General features: G+C 40.6%; 1 protein-coding gene across 1 annotated transcript in view; it reads right to left on the reverse strand.

Annotated features, from left to right (window-relative positions):
* Positions 1–10,022: 10,022 nt before the first annotated feature.
* LIX1 (limb and CNS expressed 1) overlaps positions 10,023–25,456 on the reverse strand; it is a 47,713-nt gene continuing 32,279 nt past the window's right edge. Inside the window, exons 3-6 of the mRNA XM_059062910.2 lie at positions 22,902–23,042; positions 19,973–20,068; positions 12,506–12,583; positions 10,023–10,764 (exon numbers count right to left, since the gene is read on the reverse strand). Of these exons, the coding sequence (XP_058918893.1) occupies positions 10,477–10,764; positions 12,506–12,583; positions 19,973–20,068; positions 22,902–23,042 (603 nt within the window). The 3' untranslated portion in view covers positions 10,023–10,476. The remainder of the gene's footprint in view (positions 10,765–12,505; positions 12,584–19,972; positions 20,069–22,901; positions 23,043–25,456) is intronic.

A 25,456-nucleotide genomic window follows, 5' to 3' on the forward strand; every position in this document is an offset into this window, starting at 1 on the left:
AATATGAACACATATCAGAGCTATATAAATATATATGTAATCATGCTATAAAAATGTGAGGTTCGTTGCTTATTAAGTCTCCCCCCATCCCCAAATTTTCTTTCATAAAATGTGAAAAGCATATCCTGCTTGAGCAATTTTCAACCATGGCTTACTTTGGGCACTTGGAAGCATCAGATTGTTAAAGTAGAGGTGGACTTTAAGTCTTGTGTCTATTGTCGTCAGTCAACCCCTGAGGGAAAATCAAAGGAACTGAGTTACTGATTAGCTGAAATCTGGTTTGCTGTTCATTACCAGGACAAGAGGTTTCATCTGTTTTTAGTTTTTTCTATTTCCTTTGTTGAGGTAAAAACAAATGATTAATATAATAGTAAGAAAATGCTACTCTGTTTCCCCTAAATTCTATTAGAGGAAATAAATTGCATGATTTTGCAATATATCATCAAAAGAGATGTCTATGGCTAATGAATGCCAAGGCAGTAAAAATACATATTTGAATATCAACCGCCATGAAATCCCAAAACTGTCATGTTGGGTTTTTTCTCCCAAGTTTGTTTATCAGCTTTAAATTGTTTTCCTGGTATATAAACTGCAGTTTAAGACAATGTAAAAAAAACCAAGTTTCTTTCTTCACCCTAAATCCCCACCTCCCAAAAATATGTTTAGAGCATATTCTCCAAATTTGTTTTTTATGTATGCTTAATTTTTAAAAATGTATTTGCTGTTTATTGCTTTAAAATTTTTTCAGTTAATCTATATTGTATCTTTATATCTGTACCTTGTGATCTACCTTACTTCTTTTAATGACTGCATAGTACAGGACAACACTGTCTAAAAAAATAGAATGTGAGGTTCAAATACGAGCCATATATGCAGTATTATACATTCTAGTAGCCACATTAAAAAGGCAAAAATAGGGAAAATTAATTTTAATAATATATTTACCCGATATATCCAAAATGTTATCATTTCAACATGCAGTCAATATAAAAATTATTAATGAGATATTTTACTTTATATAACTCTTCAAAATACAGTACATACTCAAGTCAGACTAGCCACATGTCAAGTGCTCAATAGCCACATGCAGCTAGTGGCTGCCATATTGAATAGTATAGTAAGAGATGTACCATGAAGCTATCTAACTAGTCCCCTATTGATGAACTTCCAATATTTACTATTTCAAACAATAAAATAAAAAATATATTTTTGTATATATCTTTAAGCACTTGTAGATGTTTTTTACAGAATGAATTCATAGAAGTGAAAAATGCTGGGTCAAAAGGATGGAACATCCCAAATTTTAATAGAGTTGACTCCAAAAAAGGCTATTTAGAGTCTCACCAATGGCGTGTGAGTGTCCCTTTCCTCACAGACTTACCAATGTTGGACATTATAATTCCTTTTTTTTTGCCAGTCTGATTGGTGGAAATAGTATTTTTGTTTGGTAAGTAGTGAGATTGAAAATAGAATTTCTTCTTCTGTAAATTGCCTTTTGAGCTTGGATTTTTCTCATAACTGAATAAACTTGTCTTCACTTTCTGGGTTAACGGAAGTAGGTACAACCCTTCATTCTGTGTGTCTAGATTCCGGAGACTTCCCTCCTCTTACACAGTGGAGCTCCTCACCATATACATCTGGGAACAGGCGGAGAAGCCCCTGTTCTTCAGCCTGGTGCAGGGAATGAGGGCAGTCCTCAAACTTCTTGTTCGATATGCAGAAATCGACGTTGTTTGGCACAGACACTATCATCCCAAGTTCCCCATTTTTGTAAAGGTTAACCAGAAGCACACAAGGTAACTATTTATCTTTTCTACACCCTTAATATATAAGAAGCAGGTTTGCTATCAAGGAAGAAAGTCTGGAGCAAAGAGTAGCTTTATTGGGATTCCATGTAAATGAGAAGTCCCTGATTACTACAAAGTCAATTCCCTTCAATTACTTCTCACAGAACTTTAATTCTAAAGTGTGAATTAAGAGTAATTTGAGTAAAATGAATAGAATGTGGGTATAGACAACAAATGAGGAGGAAACTGAAGACTGAATCCAGGGAGGACATGCTTCCTCAGGTGAAAAGGGAAAATGAGATAAAGTTAGAGTTGGTGGGGCCGAAGCAAGTGGCTGTTTTCTAATAGGTGTGGTTAGTCCTCCATGGACTCACTACCACAGTTCCCAGAGAGTCCTTTTCTTAACAGAATTCCATATTTAACTCACATTCTCCTCTTCTAACTATACAGCAAATTGAAACTGGGTTTAGAAATGGAGAGTATGAGGTTTTTCTTTGTTTTAGGCCATTTATTTTAGACCCTGTAAATCCTACTGTAAATGTGTGTGACACCTGCAATGCCTGGGATGAAGTTGCCCATGTGGCGAGACTCAGCTTATTGAAGCCTCTTTTCAGGGGAGTGAGAGCTGAGCCCCCCTGGCTTTTCACAAATGACTGGTAAACTGGGCAAGGAGCTACTGTCCTTGCATTTCTATGAAGAAAATAAAAAAGGATGCAAAACATGTTGCCAAGAACACTCTGGATGAAGGAAACTTGTCTTAATTTAATTCACTACTTTAGTGAACCCAATCTTTAACAAACATCACTTAAAAGGATCTGTCTCAGCCTTTAAGAGAATTTGCTTTGGTGGCCTTGTGACCAAAAAACATTTTTTAAAAATCCAAGTGGCCACAATAAACAAATAAATAAAACAAAATCCCTGGATCCATTGAGAGAAGATTAACTGAAAGGGTAAAATAGCTCCCATTTTTTATTTCATTAAAGTTTCAGGTTGACTTTTCAACTCTCCTGGCAGTCTGGTATTTCCCTGGGTCACCTACATTTTCACAATTTCCCTATGAAAACCTGCTTGCAATAAGTACCGCCTATTTACTTCCAGACATCATCTAACAGATTAGTACATGGAGGTAGGGAAATATCCGGAAGATACACAACGGATTGCCTCAGAATAACTTGTTTCCAAATCATTTTACAGCTATCTGCGTCATAACCCATGGGTCAGAGTGGAGCCATACTTAAGGTTTGCAAGTTGCTCAGTCATGAGCAGGGATAAACAAACTACCCAGGTCATTGCACTGTCCAGTTTTGCCACAATTGTTTTTAATTGTTGGGACCCACTGTTTTCTTTTCTATTAAAAGCATTAGCAGCCACTGGTAATGAAAGCCAGGGCCCACCAGAAATAGACCAGAGGAAATTTCCTGATTCTCTCGCATAGCAGCAATTCATCAGCACGGAAAGTATATGAAGTGTGGCTGCAGAGTAATGCCAGTGATTAGGCCTCTCCACACAACAGAACTCTTACATATAAATAAGTGCTGTCCCCTTCAGGGCAGTCCTCAGAGAACCTGTATGCTTATTCCAACGATGTGATTGGTCTGGAAACACTTTTGGATTTCCCCTCCAGGGGAAAAGCTTCTTTTGAACATCCTTAATGGTGACACAATTTGTCCTTTGAGGCTGAATTTGATTTTTGGAAATGGTACAATGTATTCATAGTGAACATCTGTTGTTTCTGGTCTACCCGGAATCCTTTTCCCCAGCTAATGGTTGAAGAGACTGCGTTTCTTCTATTGTTCACTCTGTCTCTGAAGGCTCTTGAGGAGAAATAGTTTCAAAAATGCCTTGGGAAATGGCCACATTTTCCCTATATTGGTAACTGAACCCATATTTACCTGAGGTGACTACTGCTCCCCTACTAGGTCCAAGTCATTTAGGTGGGATGGCCTCACCAGTAGTTCCAGGGGGCAGACATGTGACTCGGGTGATTGAGTCAACTGAAACACCGCTGTGGCACTCGGCTCTGGAATTTGGATTTACACTGCTGGGAAGAGAATTCTCATTCTGCTACGATGTAAGACTGAAACTGCTGGCCATCATCTTGCTGCTCTATGGGGAGAGAGCCTGCTTAAAAATGGAGCCAACACAAAAGAAAGGAGATGTGAGAAATGAGCAATGATACACACGAATGTGCACATATGTACACATCTATATAATGAGGGAGATCAAGTCCTGGCTTGTGCTCCTGGATCCAGATGTACTTGGAGGAAAAAGTGTCCTGGGGCTTGTTTACATCAATAAACTCCCCTTTTTGAGCCAATAAACTTCCCTTTTGCCTAGTAGGTTTGATTTGAGTTTCTGCCTTACTAATCCTGACTGATTAGTGATTCCTGACTAATCTGCTAGAACAGAGCCAGGTCTGATGAATGAATTAACTCCTCAAGCAAGGAGTAAGGAAGGCACCAAGACACTGATGACAAATTTCTACTCAAGAAACATTCATTGACTACCTGCTAAGTATTAGGCCTAATAGTCAAGATACTGAAGTAAACTAGTCAGTTCAGGATGGCAAGGTGCTTTCTGCTGACAAAAGAGACTGACTTTATTTTCTCTGACAAAAGACTCCATTCCCAAGGAGAAGTTTGTGACAGAAATGTCTTTGGCAAAGACAGCATTCTTGAGCATTGTCAGAGCATGTTATTAGTTTCCCAAGGTGACTAATTATTAAAGAAGACAACAATTATTTGAGGTTGTGAATTCTATCTTCATAAAAATAGAATTCTATGTCCTTCTGTGGTCATACCTCCTGTGGAACATGAGAGCACAGGAATTTCTGTGTAGGGGGAGGAACAGCATGATGGTTAGCACGTAATACATACATTTATTTCAGATTTGGGAAGGACTCCTGACTGGTTTGAGAGCTTACATTGGAGTGGAAGGAGCAGTGAGTGGGGAAAAATTTAACTCTGTCACCAGTCCTAAGTCTAGTTTTCTTAGCAGCATTTCTATTGCTTGAATAGGTTTTCCTCATGTCAGCTTTCTTGGTCTATTCTTAGTATGAAAAGTCCAGGATAATCTAGAGTAATTTTGCTCTGAAATTAGTAAGGTGAGATTTCTTTGGTTGCAAAGTGTGTGATCCACTCAGGTAAAGAGTAAGTGACTTTACTGAAGGGTGCTTGGGTCAGCAGCTCTCACGGTTTCCTCATGGGCCTCATGCTGTCACCTTTGACTTGTTTTTCTGCCTCTCCTTGCATCTGCTCTCCACACCAACCACCTCTCTCCCCTTTCTACTGCCCAGCTTCCTCTGCTGACTCATCATTCCTACTTCCTCATCACTTCAGCCTGCACAGCCCTCATGAACATGACCCTTCCAACTTCAGCTCCCAACTTGAACTGCCAAATTCCTTCCATGTTTCTTAGTTCACATTCCTGAGGGGGACAGACTGATCAGTCCAGTTTGTAGTGTTGAGCCAGATTACCCAGAATCACTGGCTAGCTATGGGACATCCATGATCAAGATGGGGCAATGCCATGTGGAGCCAAATGAGAACACCAAAGAAGCAGGAAACTTTAGGGGTATGGATGACTACAATAATGCAGTCCTGTTTCATGTGCTTGTGTCTTTCCCCACAGGACCTGCGAAGTGGCTTAGCAGCTGCCATTTTTAGGTCATCCAATGTTCCTGTTTCTAGTGATAACAATTCTTAGAAATTTTCAAAGTGTCTGTAGGAAAGGCAGGAGAAAAGGACTTCTTCAGTAAGTCAGCAAGTAGAAGAAACCATGATCAGAAGAAGCAACAAGTGATGGCAGGGGGTGGGGTATTATCAAGCTAAATCTTGGGGTGGGGGGCAAAGAGAAAATAAGGGGACTATTTGGAGAACCAGTCTGAGACTAAGGAATATGCCCCCAGGAGGTAGGTCCTCAATAATATGCCCTAGACCCACAGCTGCCCCTTATTCTATTCTCCCCTGCCCACAACCTAGAGCATATTAGGTCCCATAAATCAATATTTAAGGTACCCTATTGTTTATACAAGCTAATCTAGGAAACTGGCCACCATTTATGACTTTGCTCCTATAGAAGAATGCATCCTCAGGATTCAACAACTAACTGACTTACAAATGGACTTGTGACACATAATTGCTGCTAACAATCGGGAACTGCCTATAAATAGATAGCAATCTGGGACTTTCACTTGGAAACCAACAATCACTAGAGAATCAACAGCTCACAGGAAGAAGTTTCTGCTTCCCTTTCCCACAACCTGCTTTGCTCCAATGAAGAAAGTGCTACCAGGGTTTAGTCAGGTGTTTTTTTTGTTTGTTTGTTTGTTTTGCGGTACGCGGGCCTCTTACTGCCGTGGCCTCTCCCGTTGCGGAGCACAGGCTCTGGAAGCGCAGGCTCAGCGGCCATGGCTCACGGGCCCAGCCGCTCCACGGCATGTGGGATCTTCCCGGACCGGGGCACGAACCGGCGTCCCCTGCATCGGCAGGCAGGGTCTCAACCACCGCGCCACCAGGGAAGCCCTAGTCAGGTTTAAAGAAGTGACTTTAACCATGAGCTAATAGATATTTTCACGGTTTCTAGTAAAGGGATTAAAAGTAATTCCAAATGTTGGAGCCAAAGTGATAAAAAGAGTGGGAGCTCTTTGGGGAGAGAAAAGGCAGCTATATCTCTGCCCCTTCTGCTTCTGTCTAGCTTCCAGGAGGGTAAAGAGGCAGCCTTTCCATCTCCCCTTTATGCCTTTCTGTGCGCTCTCTGCCAAGAGGCTAGTTATATCAGAAGGCCAGGGCTGTGCTGCCTACTAAAGAATGTGCTAGGTAGCTCGAGGCCAAAAGAACTCAAATTTAAGTGTGATCAGAAACACCTGGTGTTGTGGTGAATAATCCAGACTCTCTCCTGGAATTTGGCCAGCAGGTCTGGGTGTGGCCTGGGAACTTGTACTTTTAAAGGATGATTCTGGGGCAGTTAGTGTATCATGTTTGTGAAAGAAAGCCTTGGACCCTGGAGCAGAATCTGGCTCTCCTGCTAAGGTGTGTGTGTGTTTATTATGCACACACAGGCACACTTGCTCTGCTTTAGTTCTGGGCTCCAGGAAAGCCTCTTGCTCAAGCAAAAGGTTTTGCTCCTACCTAAATCAGAAGAGCTCAACATTTTGAATTTGGAGCCAATGCCAAGTTAAGTAACAGCTCCCACTAGTTAGGCCACAGACCTCTGAGCCAGAACTTCCTGGGTAGAGCAGTGGTTCTCAACCTTGTTGTACATTCGAACTACCTGGAGAGCTTTAAAAAATACTGATGCCTGGGTCCCACTTCCAGAAAGTCTGATTTCATTGGTCTGGATGCAGTCTGGACAGTTAGGATCTTTTTAAGCTCTTTGGATATTTCTAATGGGCAGCCAAAGAAAACCACTGTAGTAGGGAAAATATTTTCATTTTCCTGGAACCCTGGCTAAAAACAATCTCAATATTCGTTCTTTAACATGGTGGACACCATAGAAGATTGATATTTGCATTTCTGCAAGGTAAAACAAAACAAAACAAAACACCAACAATATATAATAGATAATGTCTTGAATAGTGTTTACCTGTAAACATAGTCAAGGATAATAAAAATAATCTTAGTCTGGCTTCTTTTGTCCTTTGGCAAGAAAGAAAGGCATGGCATGATATAACTGAGAACTCGCTGAAGCATTTCAGAGATAAAGTCAACTACAACAGTACTCCTGACTTCAAAAGCTTTCCCTGAAGAAACCAAAAGGTGTTAAACCTTTATGTTTTCTCTTTTTCCTGAGACCTAGCTGACCAGATTCATCGTTGATGTAGGTACAGCATTTCAGGAATATCTATGGCTTGATTCTTTTCATTTTCTAGAAATAGGTGAATGAATTTAACAGCAAACATATCAATGGACTATATCTTTTGAATAAATGGACAACCAAATTCTGATCATTAGAGGAACAATGACTTTATTAAATCTGTAATATTCTAACATGTTCACACAAATTTAGTGACTAGTTTGCTTCAAGCTGTTTTTTTCATAACAATCTGGTGTATTGGGGTTTTGTGAGAATTAAACTATCTCTTGTCAAAATACAGTGCAATTCTGTATTTAATGATGATGACATTTATCTTAGAGATAGGTTAATGGGATGATGTCTGAGTTAGTTGGATCCCTGCTGAAAAGCTTAAGAAACTGTAAGTATGTGATCAAAATTAAGAGTTCTAAACTGGGGATCTTTGGACAGAGCAATCTATGGATTTTGGGGAGGTCCATATATGCTCTGAAACAGTTTGTGTAATTTTGAATATATATGCTTCATTCTACTTTCCTAGGAGAAGGTCCATAGCTTCTATCAGATTTTCAAAGGGTTTATAACCACAAAAGGTTAAGACACATAGCTCCATATATTTAAATAGAGAATCCTCCACTCCAGGCCCCTTCAACACAGTGTGCTATTGAGAACAAGATATAGAAATTGAAAAATAATAATAACCTACTTTGCTCTTCAACCCTACTCTTCTCAAGGCCAGGATTATAGACATTTATGTGATGTACTGACAGCCATTAGGTCTTAGCTGAAACTGATCTGCGACAAATGAGCATCAAAGGGAGAAGCAGTGGCAAAGATTCTGACTTTTGCTTCTTTTGCTGAAACTTCCCTAGCATTGAAGGAAGAGTAGGCAGTTTTGACCAGCCAGGAAAAGCTGATAGTGGCCAAGACAGAACCTCTGCTTTCAGTGTACAGAATGGGTACAGTTTTCTAATTGCAGGGCAGAGAATACATTTAATATTTTCCCAGCTGATTCCTGTTCCTGCATCTAATTAGATGGTGTCAGCTTGAGGTGGTCATTGTTAAAGGCTGCAAATGCAGTACAGATGTACCTACCTTTAATCACACCCAACATGGGAAGTTGTGGCTTTTCTGAAATGATAAAGAGTAATGACTTTATGAAAAAACTACCTTAAATAGGAAGTAATTTAATTTTAAAATTTATTCAAACTATAAATATTAATTCTAATTCCTATTTGGAAATTTCTTCTAGGTGACGTTTAGCCTCATTATGGGGAGAAATGTGATTTTTTTTGTTAAAACAATATTTTAAATAAAATTTATCTAATATTATATAGCATTACTTTTTCAAGACATTTAAGTAGGGCAGATATATAGCTAAATTTTCCCCTGATGTGAAAAATATGATGTATGAAGTTAATTTTTTATTAACAAGGCTAATTCCAAAATATATGCTTAGTATATAGTACTCAGTATACAGTTTTATGGGGATTTAAGAAGTGACAATTAGCACTGTAGATATTTAGATATGAAGCTAAACTCACATTTTTGTAAACTTTAATGTAATTATAATGGTTTTAGCTTTCATGAAACTTAATGTGCATTTGCCTAAACAAGAAGAAAAAGAAACCTTATTTAAAATTGAGAAAACTGTTTTCTTAAATTTGAATTATTGGAGTAAATGCAAGATAATCCTTCCCATGTTAAAAATAGGGAAATACTTGTAAGTGTTGAAAATTGACACTGCTGCCGTTCTTAAATCTGAGTGACCAGGAGACATCTAAAAATTGGTTTGTATTTGCTTTTGGTTTTCTAATCTGTTGACTGATCTGAGCCATTTTGAAACGAGATGGCAATGTTTTATCCCTTCTTTAAAGAAGATTCCAGTAATTTAAACTGGAAAATGACACTACATTTGAGCTACTGGTGGCTTAAGTTCTTGAAAAATAACAAAGACAGCTAATAATTCCTTTTCTCTAATGCATGAGAAACAAATCAAATGTGAATATAAGCATTGTTAAATGCTAATGATTTTTCAAAATGTTTTAACCTTTGAAATGCCAGTAACTTTCTCCATTATAGATATATGACTGAGGTGGCAGAAATAAAAATAAATCAGTTAATCTATTTGCAGATTAAAAATGCATATGACTGCTTGCAGGACTCGTAAAAATTGGATATTAATTCTTCTTGAGGAATACAAGTGACGGTACTATCCTGGGTGACATTTATCCCCATATGGAAGAGTGGATTGAAAAAAAATTTTATTACTATGACATTTTAAGCCACATTACATTTATATAGTATTTTCATACTATTACCAGTTCAAAATCTTTGATAGTGGGATGTCCAGATAAAATCCTCACTGAAGTTTTGGATTACACCTAGTAGAGTGTAAGTGATCTTGTAGCTTACAAAGCTTAGGAAGAAACTCTGACCCCTGGATATTTTTTAAAAGAATCCATATTGTTTATTTAATCCCAAGTATTTTAAAATTGCTATCATGCTATTTTCCCCAGTCCTCGCTGGTGTTCTTTTCGGGGATGCTACATTGACCCATTCTTTAAAACAACATATATAATCTAGCAAGGCACATGTCAACAAGGCTTCAGGTTGAAGCCAGGCCTGGAAAATATTTTTCAAGCAATCCTGTCTCCAACCTTTCAGTCTGAGGTGGAACTACTGAGAGTGTGATGGGAAAATTGCATTGAGTGACATGCTGGGTCTTGTAAGGGTCCTGCTACTCTGAGATTCTATGAATGGAATGGGTGGGGAGAATTAGTACAGCCTTCAGGCAGCATCTATAGCTGCTAAAGCCTCTGATGACCTCCTTCAATGAGCTTCCTAATGTTACAGTCTGGCCTCTGCCCGCCTTGGGGGCAGCTGGGACCTGGCCTTGTTAGTGATAGCTGCAAAGGGCCGTGAGGCTCAACTGATCATCACTGGGTGAGGAAGTGTCAGGATCACTGTAGATCTGAGTCAGGGCTAAACTCAGGATTTCTTTCTTTTCTTTGTAAAACCGTAGTTCTTGTCCTGCTTTCCTGGCTTCCTCCAATTCCCTCAGGGCCATTCGTAGCTCTTGGGAGAGAATTCCTGGTGACTCCCGCTCCTTCATGATCCAGTCCAGGGCCATGTGGCTGCGCATCTTTTCATCTAGGGAATACTGGGAATAGTAGGAGATGACTTCCTGGGAGCCAAGAAACAAAGTCCAGAGTGTCAGTAAAGAGTAACAAAGGTACCTGGGCTCATGGCCTTCTGACGCCTCGTTTCCTGTGCCTCCACTAACCCCAACACACCCCCAGGGGTTCTACCAATAACCAAACCTCTCTGATGTTCACAAACCGAAGCCAAATCTCGGGACATACCTCTTAAAGGAAATAGAGGGCTAAGCTGGTACACAAAGTAGGGTCACTCCAGGTTGAATCAAAACACTACCACCAAGAATGACCCAATAATGTTCACAGAACAGAGCTCTGACCTTGCTAGAAAATATGTCTTCCTTTGAAAATGCGTTCCTATAACAATCAGTATGAACATTATCTCATTCACTGAACTCTTCCGCTCAGCATTATCTCCTTTGGCAAGATAGAGAGGGAAACAATTATATGGAAGGATTCGGACAGAACTGGGTTTGGTCACACCCGTTGCAGAAAGCAGGGAGCTTTGAATCAGGACAAGACTTAAACATCAGGAGAATCAACTTCCTAACTGCTATGTTGTTAGCATAAGGAAGATGACAGACTGAATGGCTCACAGAAACTATGGGAAGAACTTTAAAAATGTATTATGGAATATAGGTATTATCATCATTGATATCATAATGGTACCTTCATGTACATTGTCTCTCACTTTCTCCAAATAATTAAAAATTTGTCACTATCTGTCAATTCTCATGTTAAAATTTGCCAATACATTGTAACATCATGTATAAGTTTGATGGATGCCCTTTAAGAAGATCTTGTGAAGTGGATGCATTGTTTACTTTTATTTTCAAGAACATATGGTATTTATTTATGACCTTAACAAATTAAAAACAATCATGGAAAAGTGTTTATAACCAACCCGGCATATTTCAAAGGCTTTTTATTAAATCAAAGGAAAAGAAAAAACCAGCCAAAGCCATTGTCAGCTACTCATTTCTTTTCCATCTCTGACATTTTGAAAGCCAGGCTTTCTAAGCAAAGAACAACTAAAAACTCCTGGGGCTGCAGTGCATGGAAAACTCTTACATCCACCCTCATATTGCTGACTAGTAGAGGCTCTGTTTCTCATACAAATTCCTGTTAGCAAATTCTCAAAACAAACTACCATCTTCGAAGTCTAATGGGGTAAAGGAAGAATAAATCTTGAAGGATAGTAGGTGAGAGCCATTAAGTGCATGGGAGGGGGGTTGTTTTTGCTAAAAAAGGGAGAAGGGTGCTTTTTATAGGTAGCAAAGAAATACTGAGACCCTGTCTCTGAAAAATAAAGAAGAAACTTCCAAACCAAAAAATGGGAGTGACTGAAATACCAGGTTGTCCACCTTTATAATCATTTCTGTTGTCCCTTAAGGACATTTGGTGGGGATGAGAAAAATCCTCCTGCTACACAACCAACTCTACCTGTTCTCAGTGAGGAGGTTCAGAAGCAGTGCAGACTCACATTTCTTTCTGCCTTGAAGAGTGGGAGAGGGCACACATTCCAAGCAGGCAGGACAGGTGCATAGAGTAGATTCAGTATCTGACTTAGAAACTAAGTCTGTCTTAATGATCCCTTCATTCTGGCATTCAGTACAGGTATCTAAATCAGGCCTATGCCCAGCCAACATTTTTCTCAGTGTGCATTTTTGGTCAGTCCCTGATGCAACTGGACAGATACCTATCCTGGAAGATGACAAGCCGTCTGTTCAGTCCATACAACGCAAACCTGTTTTTATTGGAAAATCTCACCTGTCGGGAACACTTTGTTTCACGAAGGGCTTTTAGACTTCCATTCCAGTGCAATAGTTGGAAAATGGTCATGAGCTCCTATAAAACCCAAATACCTGTCATTAGTCTCAAAGCAGAAATGTGAAGGAAAGTGCCTCAGTGATTGCTGAGCAGGGCATAACTCTGAGCCCCAACTGTATTGGGGAAATAGAATATACAGTACTGTCAGAACACTTTGAGACTTTTCAAATACCACAGTCCTAGGCTTTTGGAGCATTTTTCCTTCCCTCCCCTGCTATTTGGCACAAATTATTAAATAATTGACAAATACCTTTCAACATTAAAAATACATATGGTCTAACAATTATATACCGAAGAAATTATGTAAATATACCAGCACATCTTAGAATAATGTACAGGCAAGGCTATTTACTGTATCACTTTTTAAAATTGCCCAAGACTGGGAATATTTTAAATGTTCATTTTTAAAGGAATGGTTAAACAAAATATCATCCTAAAGTGTAGCAGAATACGGCACCCCCAAATATGCCACTTGGGTATATTGATTATTTTGAGCTGTAAATACTTAAAAAACTGCAAAGAGGCTTTCTCTGAACTCCCCTTATCTGCCTAAAGACAGATCCTCCAAAAGGAACACAATTGTCATAAATCCCCTCCCCAAGAGTTGCATCAACCAGGAAAGATTGACTCTTACCATAGAAGTAGAAACTAAAGTCCATTCCACACCCAGACAAACTTTGTCACAAACTATCATAGCTCCCATCTATTCTTCCAAGGGCCCATTCAACTTTCTTAAAGATTATTTAAGGCCTGAGAGGCCTATATCCCCTCTCCCCTTTCCTTATTAAGATGGTATTCAATCCTGAATTCTAAGCCACCTTGTGGAGGTACTCATTTTTCCCTGGGTACCTCTCACATATACATGAAGTGTACTTCTGTTTTTCTCTTCTTCATCTGTCTTTTATTACAGGGGCCTCAGCTAAGAACTCAGAAGGGCAGAAGGGAAATGATTCTTCCTCCCTACAACACATTCATCCTACCAAATATGCTGCAATCACAAAGCATGAGAAGGCTCTCTAGTTCTAATATAAAGAGTCTCTATGAGGTGTTGTTAAGTTAAAAGCAGTGTCCAACATGTACACTGTGTGCTACTATTTGATTAAAAAGAATAGGAGATGCCTATAAATATTTGCTTATAAATGCCTAGAAGAGTTCTGGCAAGATACAAAAGAATCTGGTAACATGAGTTGCCTCTGGGGAGAAAAAAGGAGGGAGACCTTTCTCTGACATTCTTTGCACCTTTTGAATCCTGTGACAATATTACATATTAAGGAAAACAATTTAAATATAATGGACAAACTACAGAAACTGTTAAAAACCCCTAAGTTTATAAATTCCGTCAAGAAAATGCCTTAAACTATTGACAATAAGGTTGAACTGACATTAAAACTCACCCATAGTTTTCACATTCAATGGCTAGGGCTGAGCACAGCATTAAGCCTTTCTATCAGCATGATCCTTTCCCTGCATGATACCCAGGGCAAGCTAATGTGTATTCAGCATACTGAAGATTTTATTTTCCTAATCGTATTAGGATTCGCAGTCTTCCATTGAAGTTACCTGCATTTTTTTTTTCTTTTTTGACCAGAGAAACATCTATTGTGGATTAGTAGTACAAACCACAACCACATAATTATTAGAAAATAACAATACAATTAAGGAACTTCCTGGTCATGAAACTAGTTATGAAAACTTAACATTTAGACAGATGTCTTATGCCCATTCAAAAAAAGTGTACTTTTATTGTCTTTATGTCTGCTTGCTCTGGAAAACGCTTTCACTGTGAAAATCAGGAGACACAAAGTCACTGTGAGATTCCAGTTATCTTAAAATTATGAGGTAAAATTTAAAGTGATAAGATCATCCGAAAAAATAGCACTATTCTCACATCTAAAACTGCCATTAGAATGTAATGCTTTTCTTCTTTTCAGTTTGGGATACAGTTTGGGATTTTGTGTATGTACTACTGCACAGTAAGCACCCCAAGAACCCACAGATACCTTAGTAAAAGCAAAACCATGTGTTTCCATTAATTAAAATATGACATAGACACGAGCTGAGCTACACCTCCTGCCCCAAACACTGACCCCACCACCTGCCCAGGGTCCTAGGTCCAGTGTCTGGGTAACCCACCCCTCTTATGCTAATTTGGAAAAGTGAGAGTGGTTTGTTCTATAACCAAATCTTGCCTAATCTGGATCTTACCACTATGTTTCTTATCAAAGTAACCCCAGTAACTGAGGAAGATAAATTTGTGCTGCCTTTCTTACCGTATCCTTAAGCCTACTCAGTGAATGCTTTGCGCCATAAAAATGAATAGGAATGCTCTTTTGGTTCTGATATGGAATAGTCTCTACCGTGTTACAGGAGGGACAATATTTACAAATAAGACATTTTGTTTTATGTTTTATCTTAAGACTCCACTTACATTTTGTATTCTATTGTTTGCACATTTTTTTTAAAGAAGAAAATAAATACGACTCCACTCCTTTCCCCACCCTGCAATCTTCATGTAAAGCTGACAACCCAGAAAGATATACTGAGTTTATTCTGTGGCTTCCAATAGCCCTCTTGGCATTGCCCTTGCATCCTTGTGGCCCAGTTTGAGAAGCAACCTATTGCCAACAGAGCTCTTAATTCCATCCTCTGACAATTGTTGCCTTAGTAATATATTTTTCTTCCAATGTCCTCTCAGCTCTTATTCTTATCTGTGCACTAAGCCCCCCATCCAGATAAATTTCTTTCATGCCACTCAGCAGTCCTCCTAAGACTTCAGAATCCACAATTCTGTGAACAGAACCAGAAATCTTTTCCATGTGCCTTGGCAACCTACATCTCTCAAAAACTCCCCCACAGAGACCTGAACTGTTTCTGCCTGCAAGAAGAGGATCATCCTCCTCCTCACCCCCCAAATTTCTATTCTATCACCAAGCAGTTTTTCCCTCTGCAGTTAATACAACTGCCTCTTCTTCATTGTTGCTCTTGTTCCTAAAATCCCCCAGGAAAGATAACCTTCTGTCTGACTTCTTACCTTATGTCCTGATCTAGTTCTTGCTCTCCTGTCTGGAGATATGACTCTCACCATCGTCATATAAAGTATATTGAAATATTTCCACATTCTTCCTGTCCCACTTCTTTATTTCCCCTCATACGACCAAGTTCACTATCTTCAGATCTTCCTGAAGCTGTATGAGTCCTGGGTTCAACCCCAGGAAATCCTTGTGTGCTGCACATTGATTCAATTGGAAATCCTTGCATTATGGCAGACTGGCAAGGAGAGGGTAGCCAGGGACTTCTGTGAGGATTCGTTTCATCATTTCACCATGACTCTTCACTGTCTGGTCTTCACAGCCTCCTTTTCTACCTGTCGAAGCCCTACCACTTTGAAGGAAGTCTGTTTGGTATTCTACCTGTCCTGCTCCTTCCTCACTGAAGTCTTTGTACTATGTTTGTTACGTGGGCTGATATAGAAGCCTGGGTCAACTGGGTGGGCTGACAGATAAACAAGAAGCTGGCCTAGAGGTGGGGCTGGGACGAGGGTGAGGTGAGTCTAGCAAGATTTAAGGTACGTCATACAAGTTCAGGGTCTTTTATTTGAAATTCTGTCTTTATTTAAAATTTGGATGTTTTGTTTGTTATGAATTTTTGCACATTTTTGAGTTTTTAAAATACTGTATTATAATATTATTTGCCTTGATTACTGAATTTTTTGACGCTCCTTTAAATTTTGTACCCAAGTTCAATGCCTAACTCTTCTTACCCTAGTCTGGGCCCTTCTGGGAATTTGTCTCAGGGACAAGGCTGGCTTCACAAGCTTGTGATCTGTGCAGTCACAGAGGCTCTGAGCTTGGTTTAGTGCTCTGCGGTCTTGAAATTCTTAGTAATTTTTGAATAAAAGGCCCTGAACTTTCATTCTGCACTGGCCCCATAAATTATGTAGCCAGTCCCCTTCAGCAAAGTAAATTTAAAATGGTGAATCAAGCTCTGCGTTTTCTTTCTCTTCAAGGAAATTGCAGTTGTAGCTTTCATTCTACAGCTTTTCTGGTTCATTTTGTCATTCATTAAATTTAAACCAACAACAACTGGGCTCTGTCCTCACAGTGCTTCCTGGTGTTGCCTCCTAGGAGAAACAATGTTTGGCCTCCCAGCTACTCCCCAGGCAGAAAATGTACACTGCTTCTCTCTGGAACTCTGTCTGGGAGACTGGATTGGTTCTGTGATTCATCAGAAATAAGAAAAACAAACAGTGTAAATGGAGAACTTGAAAAACAGGTGGGCACAATCTCCCCACCCAAGAGAATAGATTTAAGAGGAAATTTGTTTATGGGATGAGGTTTTAAAAGGCGACCTGGAGAATTTAGCAAAGATGTAAATAAACAACTCGTCTTTGGACTGCATTAGGCTTCAGAATAAATATATTAACCAGCTTCAGTCAAAGTCTGCCTTGAATCTGACCTTGACAAGACCCAGTGGCCATCCCACCCCCCAAACATCAGGCAGTTTTCTCTATGGTGAGGGGCAAGGCTACCTTAAACAGGCATCCCAGCCTCCCTCCCACGAAGTGAAGGTAAGCAGAAGCATACATCATGTTTCCTTTGAGCGCTGCCTCCTTGATGGCCCCCCTGAAAGCCTGCAGGCAGTCAGGAGACACCAGTCTTCTTTTTATACCGTACAGTCATCTATAGCTAGATACAAACACACATCTATTACCCACCAGGGGTACTGAATTGCTGTGTTGACTGCAAACAGCCCAGGTCTGTGGTCAATTCCCATTATGTGCAGAAACAAGTTGATGCATTTAACCCAGGCCACCAAGGAATGTGCAGGAACCCAGCAGGCAACCTGGAGCTGGCGGAAGGAAGAGGTACGTGCTTCATGGCCCTCCTCCTGGGTTGCCAGAATCCCTACTGGGAGGAGGGAGTTTGGATTTTTCCTGCCCTCACATCTTCCTCTTCCTTTGTCCCTCATCCAGCACCCAGCCTCCATTATGAGAATTTATGAAGCATTTCCACAGTATGATTCAAATTATTATTTCATGTATTTAAATACCTTACGACACAGACCACACAGAAAACATGCAGCCCGTAGCAAGGCAATTAAAGTATTACTAAAAGATGGTTGAGTACAGCCTTTCATAGTACTTGGACAGAATTTTAAGAATTTTTTGAAAAAAATCTTGCCTTCCCTATATTTGGCAGACTAACCCACTGTGTTGAAAAATCATTTTTGATTTTTCTGAAAACAGCTACTAAATCCTATACAAGCTATTATGTACTGGGCCAGGCAACATTCATTGTATAATAAAAGAAGTACAATATTCTTCTGTCAGGGTAGAGGGGGGAGGAATTAACATAAATGAGATTCTTCCTTGGGGAATCACCATGCTAAATGTTCTATAAATGTCATATTATATACGCCCCACAAAAAAAATCTACACAATGGGCATCATGATGCTTATTTTGTAGATGGGATAACTGAGTCTCAGAATGGTTGAGCTCACAGTTGGCAAGTGGTAACACAGGCTTTACACATAGGTCTGTATGGTTTTTTAAAGTTTGTGTCCCTTCTCTTCTGTCATGCTCTTCCCTTTTATTTTTTTTCTCTGTTTGACTTTAGATTGTTATGGAAGATTAAAAAAAAAACAACCCTTGACAGTTCCACTCTTTTATTCTATAGCAAGGGCTCTGAAACATTTAATGCAGGGGAGCTACCTTGTCCTCATGTAGAGCCTTTAGGTTACATAAAGTTGTCAAGGGAATCCATCTGGTAGCCTCTGGCATTTCAAATGAAGCAGTCCTTCTTCAGAAATATATATAATAACAGTTGTCAGCTTTCACTGAGCATTAACCATATGCCAGGAACTGTTCTGGACTTTCTATGTGGTCCAATTTAGTCTTCACAATGGCACAGTGAGGTAGCACCACTACTATTATTCCTACTATTATTCTTCCTGATTTACATATAAATGAGGAAACAGATTTAGAGATGAGCAGCTGAGCCCACTCCCAAGCCTGGGCTCAGAACCACTGAGCTGCTGCATGCCCCTGTCTACACCAGAAGGTGAACTTCAAGGTCTCTTCCAAACCAAGACAAGCAACATCAAAGGTCAGGGAGACCAAAACCGCTTAAGGAGAAACCTGGATGACTGAGATCTTCCTAGGGCAGGGTGAAGAAAGAGTATTTTGTGTCAATCAAATGAGAGAGTGATAAGGAAAATTACTGGTTTTTAAAAATGGGCAGGTGGGACATATCCACCTGAGAAGTGGCTATGCCATTGTAGTCAGGAAAAGAGTTTGAAAGGTACCAAAGATGGTATTTGGAAGGTGGTGGCTTCAGGGCTCAGCTGTAACACCACTGTAAATTATACCATGATGAACATTTGTGTCCATAAAACTTTTTATTCTGATTGCTTCTTGGAATCTAACCTAAAAAAATAGAAATCTTGGAGGGTAAAGTCTCCTCATTATAACATTGCATATTGATTCCTACTGGCATTGATATATATGGATGGTCAACTGTATCCAAGTTTAATTTTTTAGAGAGTACACTTTTCATTCTCAATAGCTTCTGAAGTTTTGTCTGCCCAGCCCAATATAGGATAATAAGAGTGTGAACCCAGAAATCAGACTGCCTGGGTCTGAACCCTGGTTGTGCCATTTGCTAAGCTGTATGACACATTTCCTTCAATGACGACATGGGGATAAGAAATACATGTTTGTTGTGAGGGTTAAATTATGGTAAGATTTGTTAAATGCTTAGCAGAGTGCCAAAGTAAGCATCCAGTGAGTGTTAGCTATTATTATTCTTATTGCTATTAATATAATTATTTAATTTTCAAATAACAGGTAATATAGTTCCTCAGCTCTATTACTGCTTGTCAGCAGTGGTATGAAAAGGGTTACAGATTGCTAAATGTTTTGATTTAGTTAACAATAGGAGATGGCAGATCTTGTTTAACAGAAATACTGTAACTGAGGGGAAAATTGTTTAATATACATTGCAGGCAACCTTTTCATCCATGACTTCTGAAAATTAAGAACCAAATGGTCACAACCAACACTTCAAACTGTTTGATTTGGTTTAAGGGGGTGCTTTATACTGAAAAGCTGGTAAAATGTTAATAGGGTCATAAGACTGTAATGTTCCCCACCTGTTTCTTAGCTTAAGTCTTTTACTTTCCTTTAAGAAAGCAAAGATTGTGCCTGTTTGCTTTTTTGTTTTAGCCTCCTGAGGTGTGGCTAAAAGAGAGCACAGTGCTGGATTCTAGGAGGGTTAAATTATAATGACCAAAACAAAAAAAGAGTAGATTATTGGGACGGGGGCGGGGGGGCTGTTAGAGATGAGTGGCATTCCCCCAGGCATCTGGGGGTTGTGTAGCAAAACAAAAATGTGGAAGGAAGCAGGTACCTGAAATTCCAGCATCGTCTTCCCCATGTTTGACTCCAGCATGTAGTGGTAGGCTCCAATGCTGGTGCTGGGGTCGTCCGCGTCATCCAAAGTGCCCTTGGGAAGTAAGCAGAAAAGGAAAACATCATGGGTTTTTCCTCCTCTTCTTTGGGTGGTCATGAATTAATTCTGTGGCCTCACAGTGAGCCTTCTATTGTCCTAACCCTTCAGGGGTGCATCCTACAACACTACAACCGTCTCCAGTTGATTTGGGATAAAATCCTGTCACCATCACTCATAGTTAAGAAGATTTTGTAATCAATTTGAATCTAGCTTTTGATTAGAATGTTAACTGATTATATACTCAAAAAGAATAATTATCCCAAAGCAGAAATTCCTGTATCTCTCCACAGAGTTTTTGTTTGTGGTGGCATTAATGTTTGAGCAGTTGCTCACCGAGGCTGCTTTCATCCATTATCAAAATCTTGAAATGCTGACTTGCACCGTAAGATTCCAATGATCACCAAGCAAATTATGTAACTAACAGGGAAAAAAATCTCCAGTTGTATGGACCATTCATGTTTTACCACCATGATTATTTATTTTTATTATTTTTTTAAATTTTTATTTATTTTGGGCTGCTTTGCGCGTTCGCTGCTGCATGCGAGCTTTCTGTAGTTGGGGCAAGCGGGGGCTACTCTTCATTGGGGTGCACGGGCTTCTCATTGAGGGGGCTTCTCTTGTTGCGGAGCACAGGCTCTAGGCGCGTGGGCTTCAGTAGTTGTGGCACGCGGGCTCAGTGGTTGTGGCTCACGGGCTCTAGAGCGCAGGCTCAGTAGTTGTGGCACATGGGCTTAGTTGCTCCGCGGCATGTGGGATCTTCCCGGACCAGGGCTTGAACCCGTGTGCCCTGCATTGGCAGGTGGATTCTTAACCACTGTGCCATTAGGGAAGCCCCCACCATGATTCTTAATGGGAGATTTTCATAATATGCCGGTGTTCAGCATGGAGACATGGATTTGGGTTTATAGTTTTTCACTTTTGGACCACTTAATCTTTAGGAAACAAGGTGGGTGGGTGATGGGAAGAAATGAAATTCCCTTTCAGTTTGGTTAGGGGGAGTGGCATTAAAAAAACTGACATGAACTCAGGAATGGCATTGGGGCCTGGGCTTCAATATCCCATGGCCTTGGATTCCTGGGAAGGTGGGCAACAGCTTTGTGAGACTGAACAAACAACTGCCAGCATCAGATAGCAGCAAATTTATAGCTTTTGAATGCAATAACATTAACACACTACTGCTGAAATATTTATGTTGGCTTTTTAAATATCCCAGAGGAAATCCATCCAGAAGCCTGCAAACCATATATATTCTCCTTCCTTAGAAATTTCCATGAAAAAATGATAAATTACATTTACACTGAGGGCACCTCCCTGCTCCTGAGTAAATTCCACACATATAAATCAGGCATCATTTTCCTAACTTCTCTTCCTCAAAGGCACTTGAAATTTACAGGGCAGGAAAATAAAGGCTCCTTTTCATCCTCAGAGCAGATATAGACCAGAGCTCCCTGAGGTCTCTCTGCCAGGACAACCACTCTCTGTCTCCGCCTCTCCCCTTATCTCTCTTCTGCATGATAAGAGCATTTATGAGGGGGAAAAGCAGCAAAAAGGTCACAGCTAGCGTGATAATGTCACCTTCATTATCAGTAGCTTCTCCAGAATGACAGAACCTTTATAGTCAGATTAAGGGAATCAGAGAATGAAAATCTCAGATGGCGTTGATCCGTGCTAAAGGCAAAGCTAGGAGGTGGCTAATCCCTTTGGTAATGCCAAATTTCTGCACTTGAAGGATACACAGGGCGACACCTGCCCCAGTTGAGACCCAAGGTTTCCTCCATGGTTAAAATGGTTTATAATTTGGAGGTACGAGGATAAGGAAAAATTCATGGGCAAATCATATACTGTACTGCCGAGAAAATGTCCTATCTAAATTTCTAAGACAGAGTTTTTGGCTCTCAAAGCACTTCGTATTTAATTACATCCATTACAGAGATTTCCAAAGCGCTCTGAAAAAAGTAGTTGATATTAAGCATGATAATTCTAACAGCTAACAACTATTGGGCATACGGCTTTTCCCATATCGAAGCAGTCAGGGTTTCCTTAAAAACATAGATTGCAGGACCTCACACTGGCTGGAGAATTGGCACTTTTCATAAGCACTTCAGATAATTTTTATGATTCGTCAAGTTTGGGAAAAATTGAGCTTCTTTATCTCTAGGTTAAAGCAGTATTCAACGGCATGCATTCTCAGGCCCTAAAAGAATCTGTGCTCCTCCAACAGCAAACATTCCAATAAACAAATCAAGGTGGATAATTTGATCCACCTTGATTTAAAGCTTGATAAATTGTGATCAATCCAGGGAGGCTAAAGAATATTACTGAGACATGGAATAGGGAGCCAGCTCCAATATCATGATTTCCAGTCCGAGTGTTCTTTCTGCTGAAAATTAATGATTTAATGGGTTAAAAATAAAACCTGCACAATTCTTTTTTTTAAAATTAATTTATTTATTTTTGGCTGCGTTGGGTCTTCGTTGCAGCAAGCGGCGGGCTACTCTTCGTTGCAGTGCGAAGGCTTCTCATTGCAGTGGCTTCTCTTGTTGCAGAGCACAGGCCCTAGGCACGGGGGCTTCAGTAGTTGTGGTGCGCGGGCTCAGTAGTTGTGGCGCATGGGCTTAGTTGCTCCGTGGCATGTGGGATATTCCCGGGCCAGGGATTGAGCCCGTGTCCCCTGCATTGGCACGTGGATTCTTAACCACTGCGCCACCAGGGAAGCCCCAAACCTGCACAATTCTTAAAGAACTTATTCACATTAGCATCTCCCAAGATTCAAATGGGTCCGTACTCTCAGTATAGCCAGCTTTTCCCTTCCCTGGTGGGTACTCACACTAGTCGAGGCAACTGCTTCCTGCACACTCTCCATAATGAATTCCTTGGTGATCCTGCGAGAGGGCAGCTCATTGAAGAGGGAGTTGATTAGGGCCACTTTAGCTGCATCACGTCTGGCCTCAGCTCTACTTAAGCAGCACTTAAGAAGGGAAGGAGAAAAGGAGTCATTAAAGAATTCAGCATCTCACCATTTCACCCCATCTCAATGGGTCTCTGGACATTTCTATTTATACATTTACTGTCTGCAGCTATTCCTCCATACCCATGGCTAATCCCCTGAAGATCATGCAAATTTTCTTTCAGCCCTAGAGTCCAGGCAAATGTCTTGGTTAGTCTTCAAATGTTTTTGTCTTATTTCACAGTTGTTGAATGTCTACTATGCACCAGATGCTTTCATACTGTTAATAAATAATAACAAAAAAAAATAATGGCTACTATTCTGTGCTAGGTGATTACATTCATTATCAGGGCCTTTCGCAAATCCTTATTCCAGAGAGAAAAAAAGTAAGGAAGGAAGGAAAATGGGAGACACTTTTAACACAATAATTAAAAACACAGGTTCTGGAGTCAGACTCCTTGGGTTTAGATCCCAACACTGGGACTTACTAGCTGAAAGACTGTGGACAAATTAGTCTTTCTGTGCCTCAATTTCCTCCTCTGTAAATGCGAATAATAGTAGTCCCTGTGTCACAGGGATCAAGATAGGCTCAATTAGTTAATATAGAGAAAGCAGTGAGAGTACCCAGCACACGGCCACACTCTATGAGAACATCTCAGGCTTATACTTTTTAACCTTCAGGTTAGGACAAAGGGGCTGCTATCAAAATCTACTGTTTTTGCTTTTCCAGCATTTATTCCTCACCCTCCTTCTAATAGTCCCCTGATTTTCTAGAGGACCACCTTTTCTACCTTGCTCTCAATCCACGCAGTTTGGGTGGGACAGGAAGTTTGGCTTTCCTGAAGTTAGGAGCCATAGGCAGCCTATGATTAGTAACTCACACAAAAAAATTCATTTTTCCCCAATTTAATACTGCTCTCCATCCTCTTAGCCTGGCCTCCTGTGGCTCACATGGGTCTGCTCAATTTAACCTGATTCTTTTCTGTCCTCTCTGTCTCTTTTCTTACCAACTCCTCTTATTCAAGTTCTGGTTTGGTGTGGACCCTGGGTCCAGATAGAGGATGAAGCCCTATGAGAACTGCACTGTCCCTGGAGATCACACATGTTGGAAGACCCCAGGGTGTGATGGCTCTCTCCTACAGGCTCCTGGGAACTAAGGTCCTAGATCTTACTCCAGGACTCCTAGTGGGAAACAAGCCCCAGAATGAGAAGCCCAGGCCTGGGTTGTGGTCAACAGGGTGGCCAGACACCCTTTCCTCGGCCACTCAGTGACTGTGAGACCTGGGCTGCCTGTTCTTTGGAGCTTATTTCCTCACTGAGCAAATGGGAAGACTAGGCTCTCTGGTCTCCAAGGTTCCCACTACCTAGAATGCAAGATTCTCAGAATCAGTAGTGCTTGGTTACTGACGTCAAAGAAGAGGGAAGGTACCAAAGACCCCACTTCATTTTGCAGTTTTGTGCCTCAAGGCCTTCATAGCACCACTGGGAGAAAGCCAAACCCTTCCAGTTTGCTTTTAGCACATTCCTGCCTCTACCCCATCTGCCCCATGCTGACCATCCCTGAACTGATCCAAGAACACTCCAAACTCATGCGCTCATGTCCTCCAGAGGCCACCTCTCCTCTCCATCTCCACAGACCCAGTATGAGTCCCCTGAGGTCAGGCCCTGGCCCCCTCTGATATGCCCCCTGTGACCTCCCTAGAACAGTTGTGACTATTAGTGCAATGATCCTGTACTTGACTATGGATTACTTCTTCTTGCCCTTCCTCCAAACTCCAGGCCTGGGAAGTGCCCCTTATATACTTCTTGAGCATCCTCCAGAGTGCTTACTCCCAGGGTCAGTTCTTGGAATGCTCATGTATGGTTAGTACATGGGCAAAGTAATGACAAGACTTCTGAAATGGTAGGAACACGACACCAAGAAGGATGGAAAAAACATGTCAGGAGCCTAACAGAACAATTAAAGGCAGCTATTTTAACTTAAACAACACAAAGAGATTTCCAATATTTCCTTTAAATGAAGACTGAAGCTAAATTTCTAAATATGTATGTGAAAGGTGGTTTGGGCTTTTTCTCCTTAGTGTTGAATGACAAGCTAGAAGGCTTTGGGGTAGCTTCAGGCAGCAGCGCCCGTCAAGGTTTAGACCTTTCTCAAGGTTTAGGCCACCTGCATTAAACCAGGGTTGGGGGGATCGGAGGAGTTAGGCAGACAGATTGTCTTTGCATTATGGACTTGGCTGGGAATTTACAGGACATTGAGTTCTGAGTCAGCAGTCTAACTGAAGCTTGGGTGCCACCTCTTCCAGGAAGCCTTCCCTGACCAGTCCCAACTGCAGGCTGGAAGGACCAGCATCTGTAAGAGGGACACACCACACTATTGTGTAATTGTCTACTAGTGCTCTGCCCACCGACCCCAGACTGTGAGCAACTTAAGG

This window comes from Kogia breviceps, chromosome 4, assembly GCF_026419965.1.
Source record: "Kogia breviceps isolate mKogBre1 chromosome 4, mKogBre1 haplotype 1, whole genome shotgun sequence".
NCBI classification, from domain to species: Eukaryota; Metazoa; Chordata; class Mammalia; order Artiodactyla; family Physeteridae; genus Kogia; species Kogia breviceps.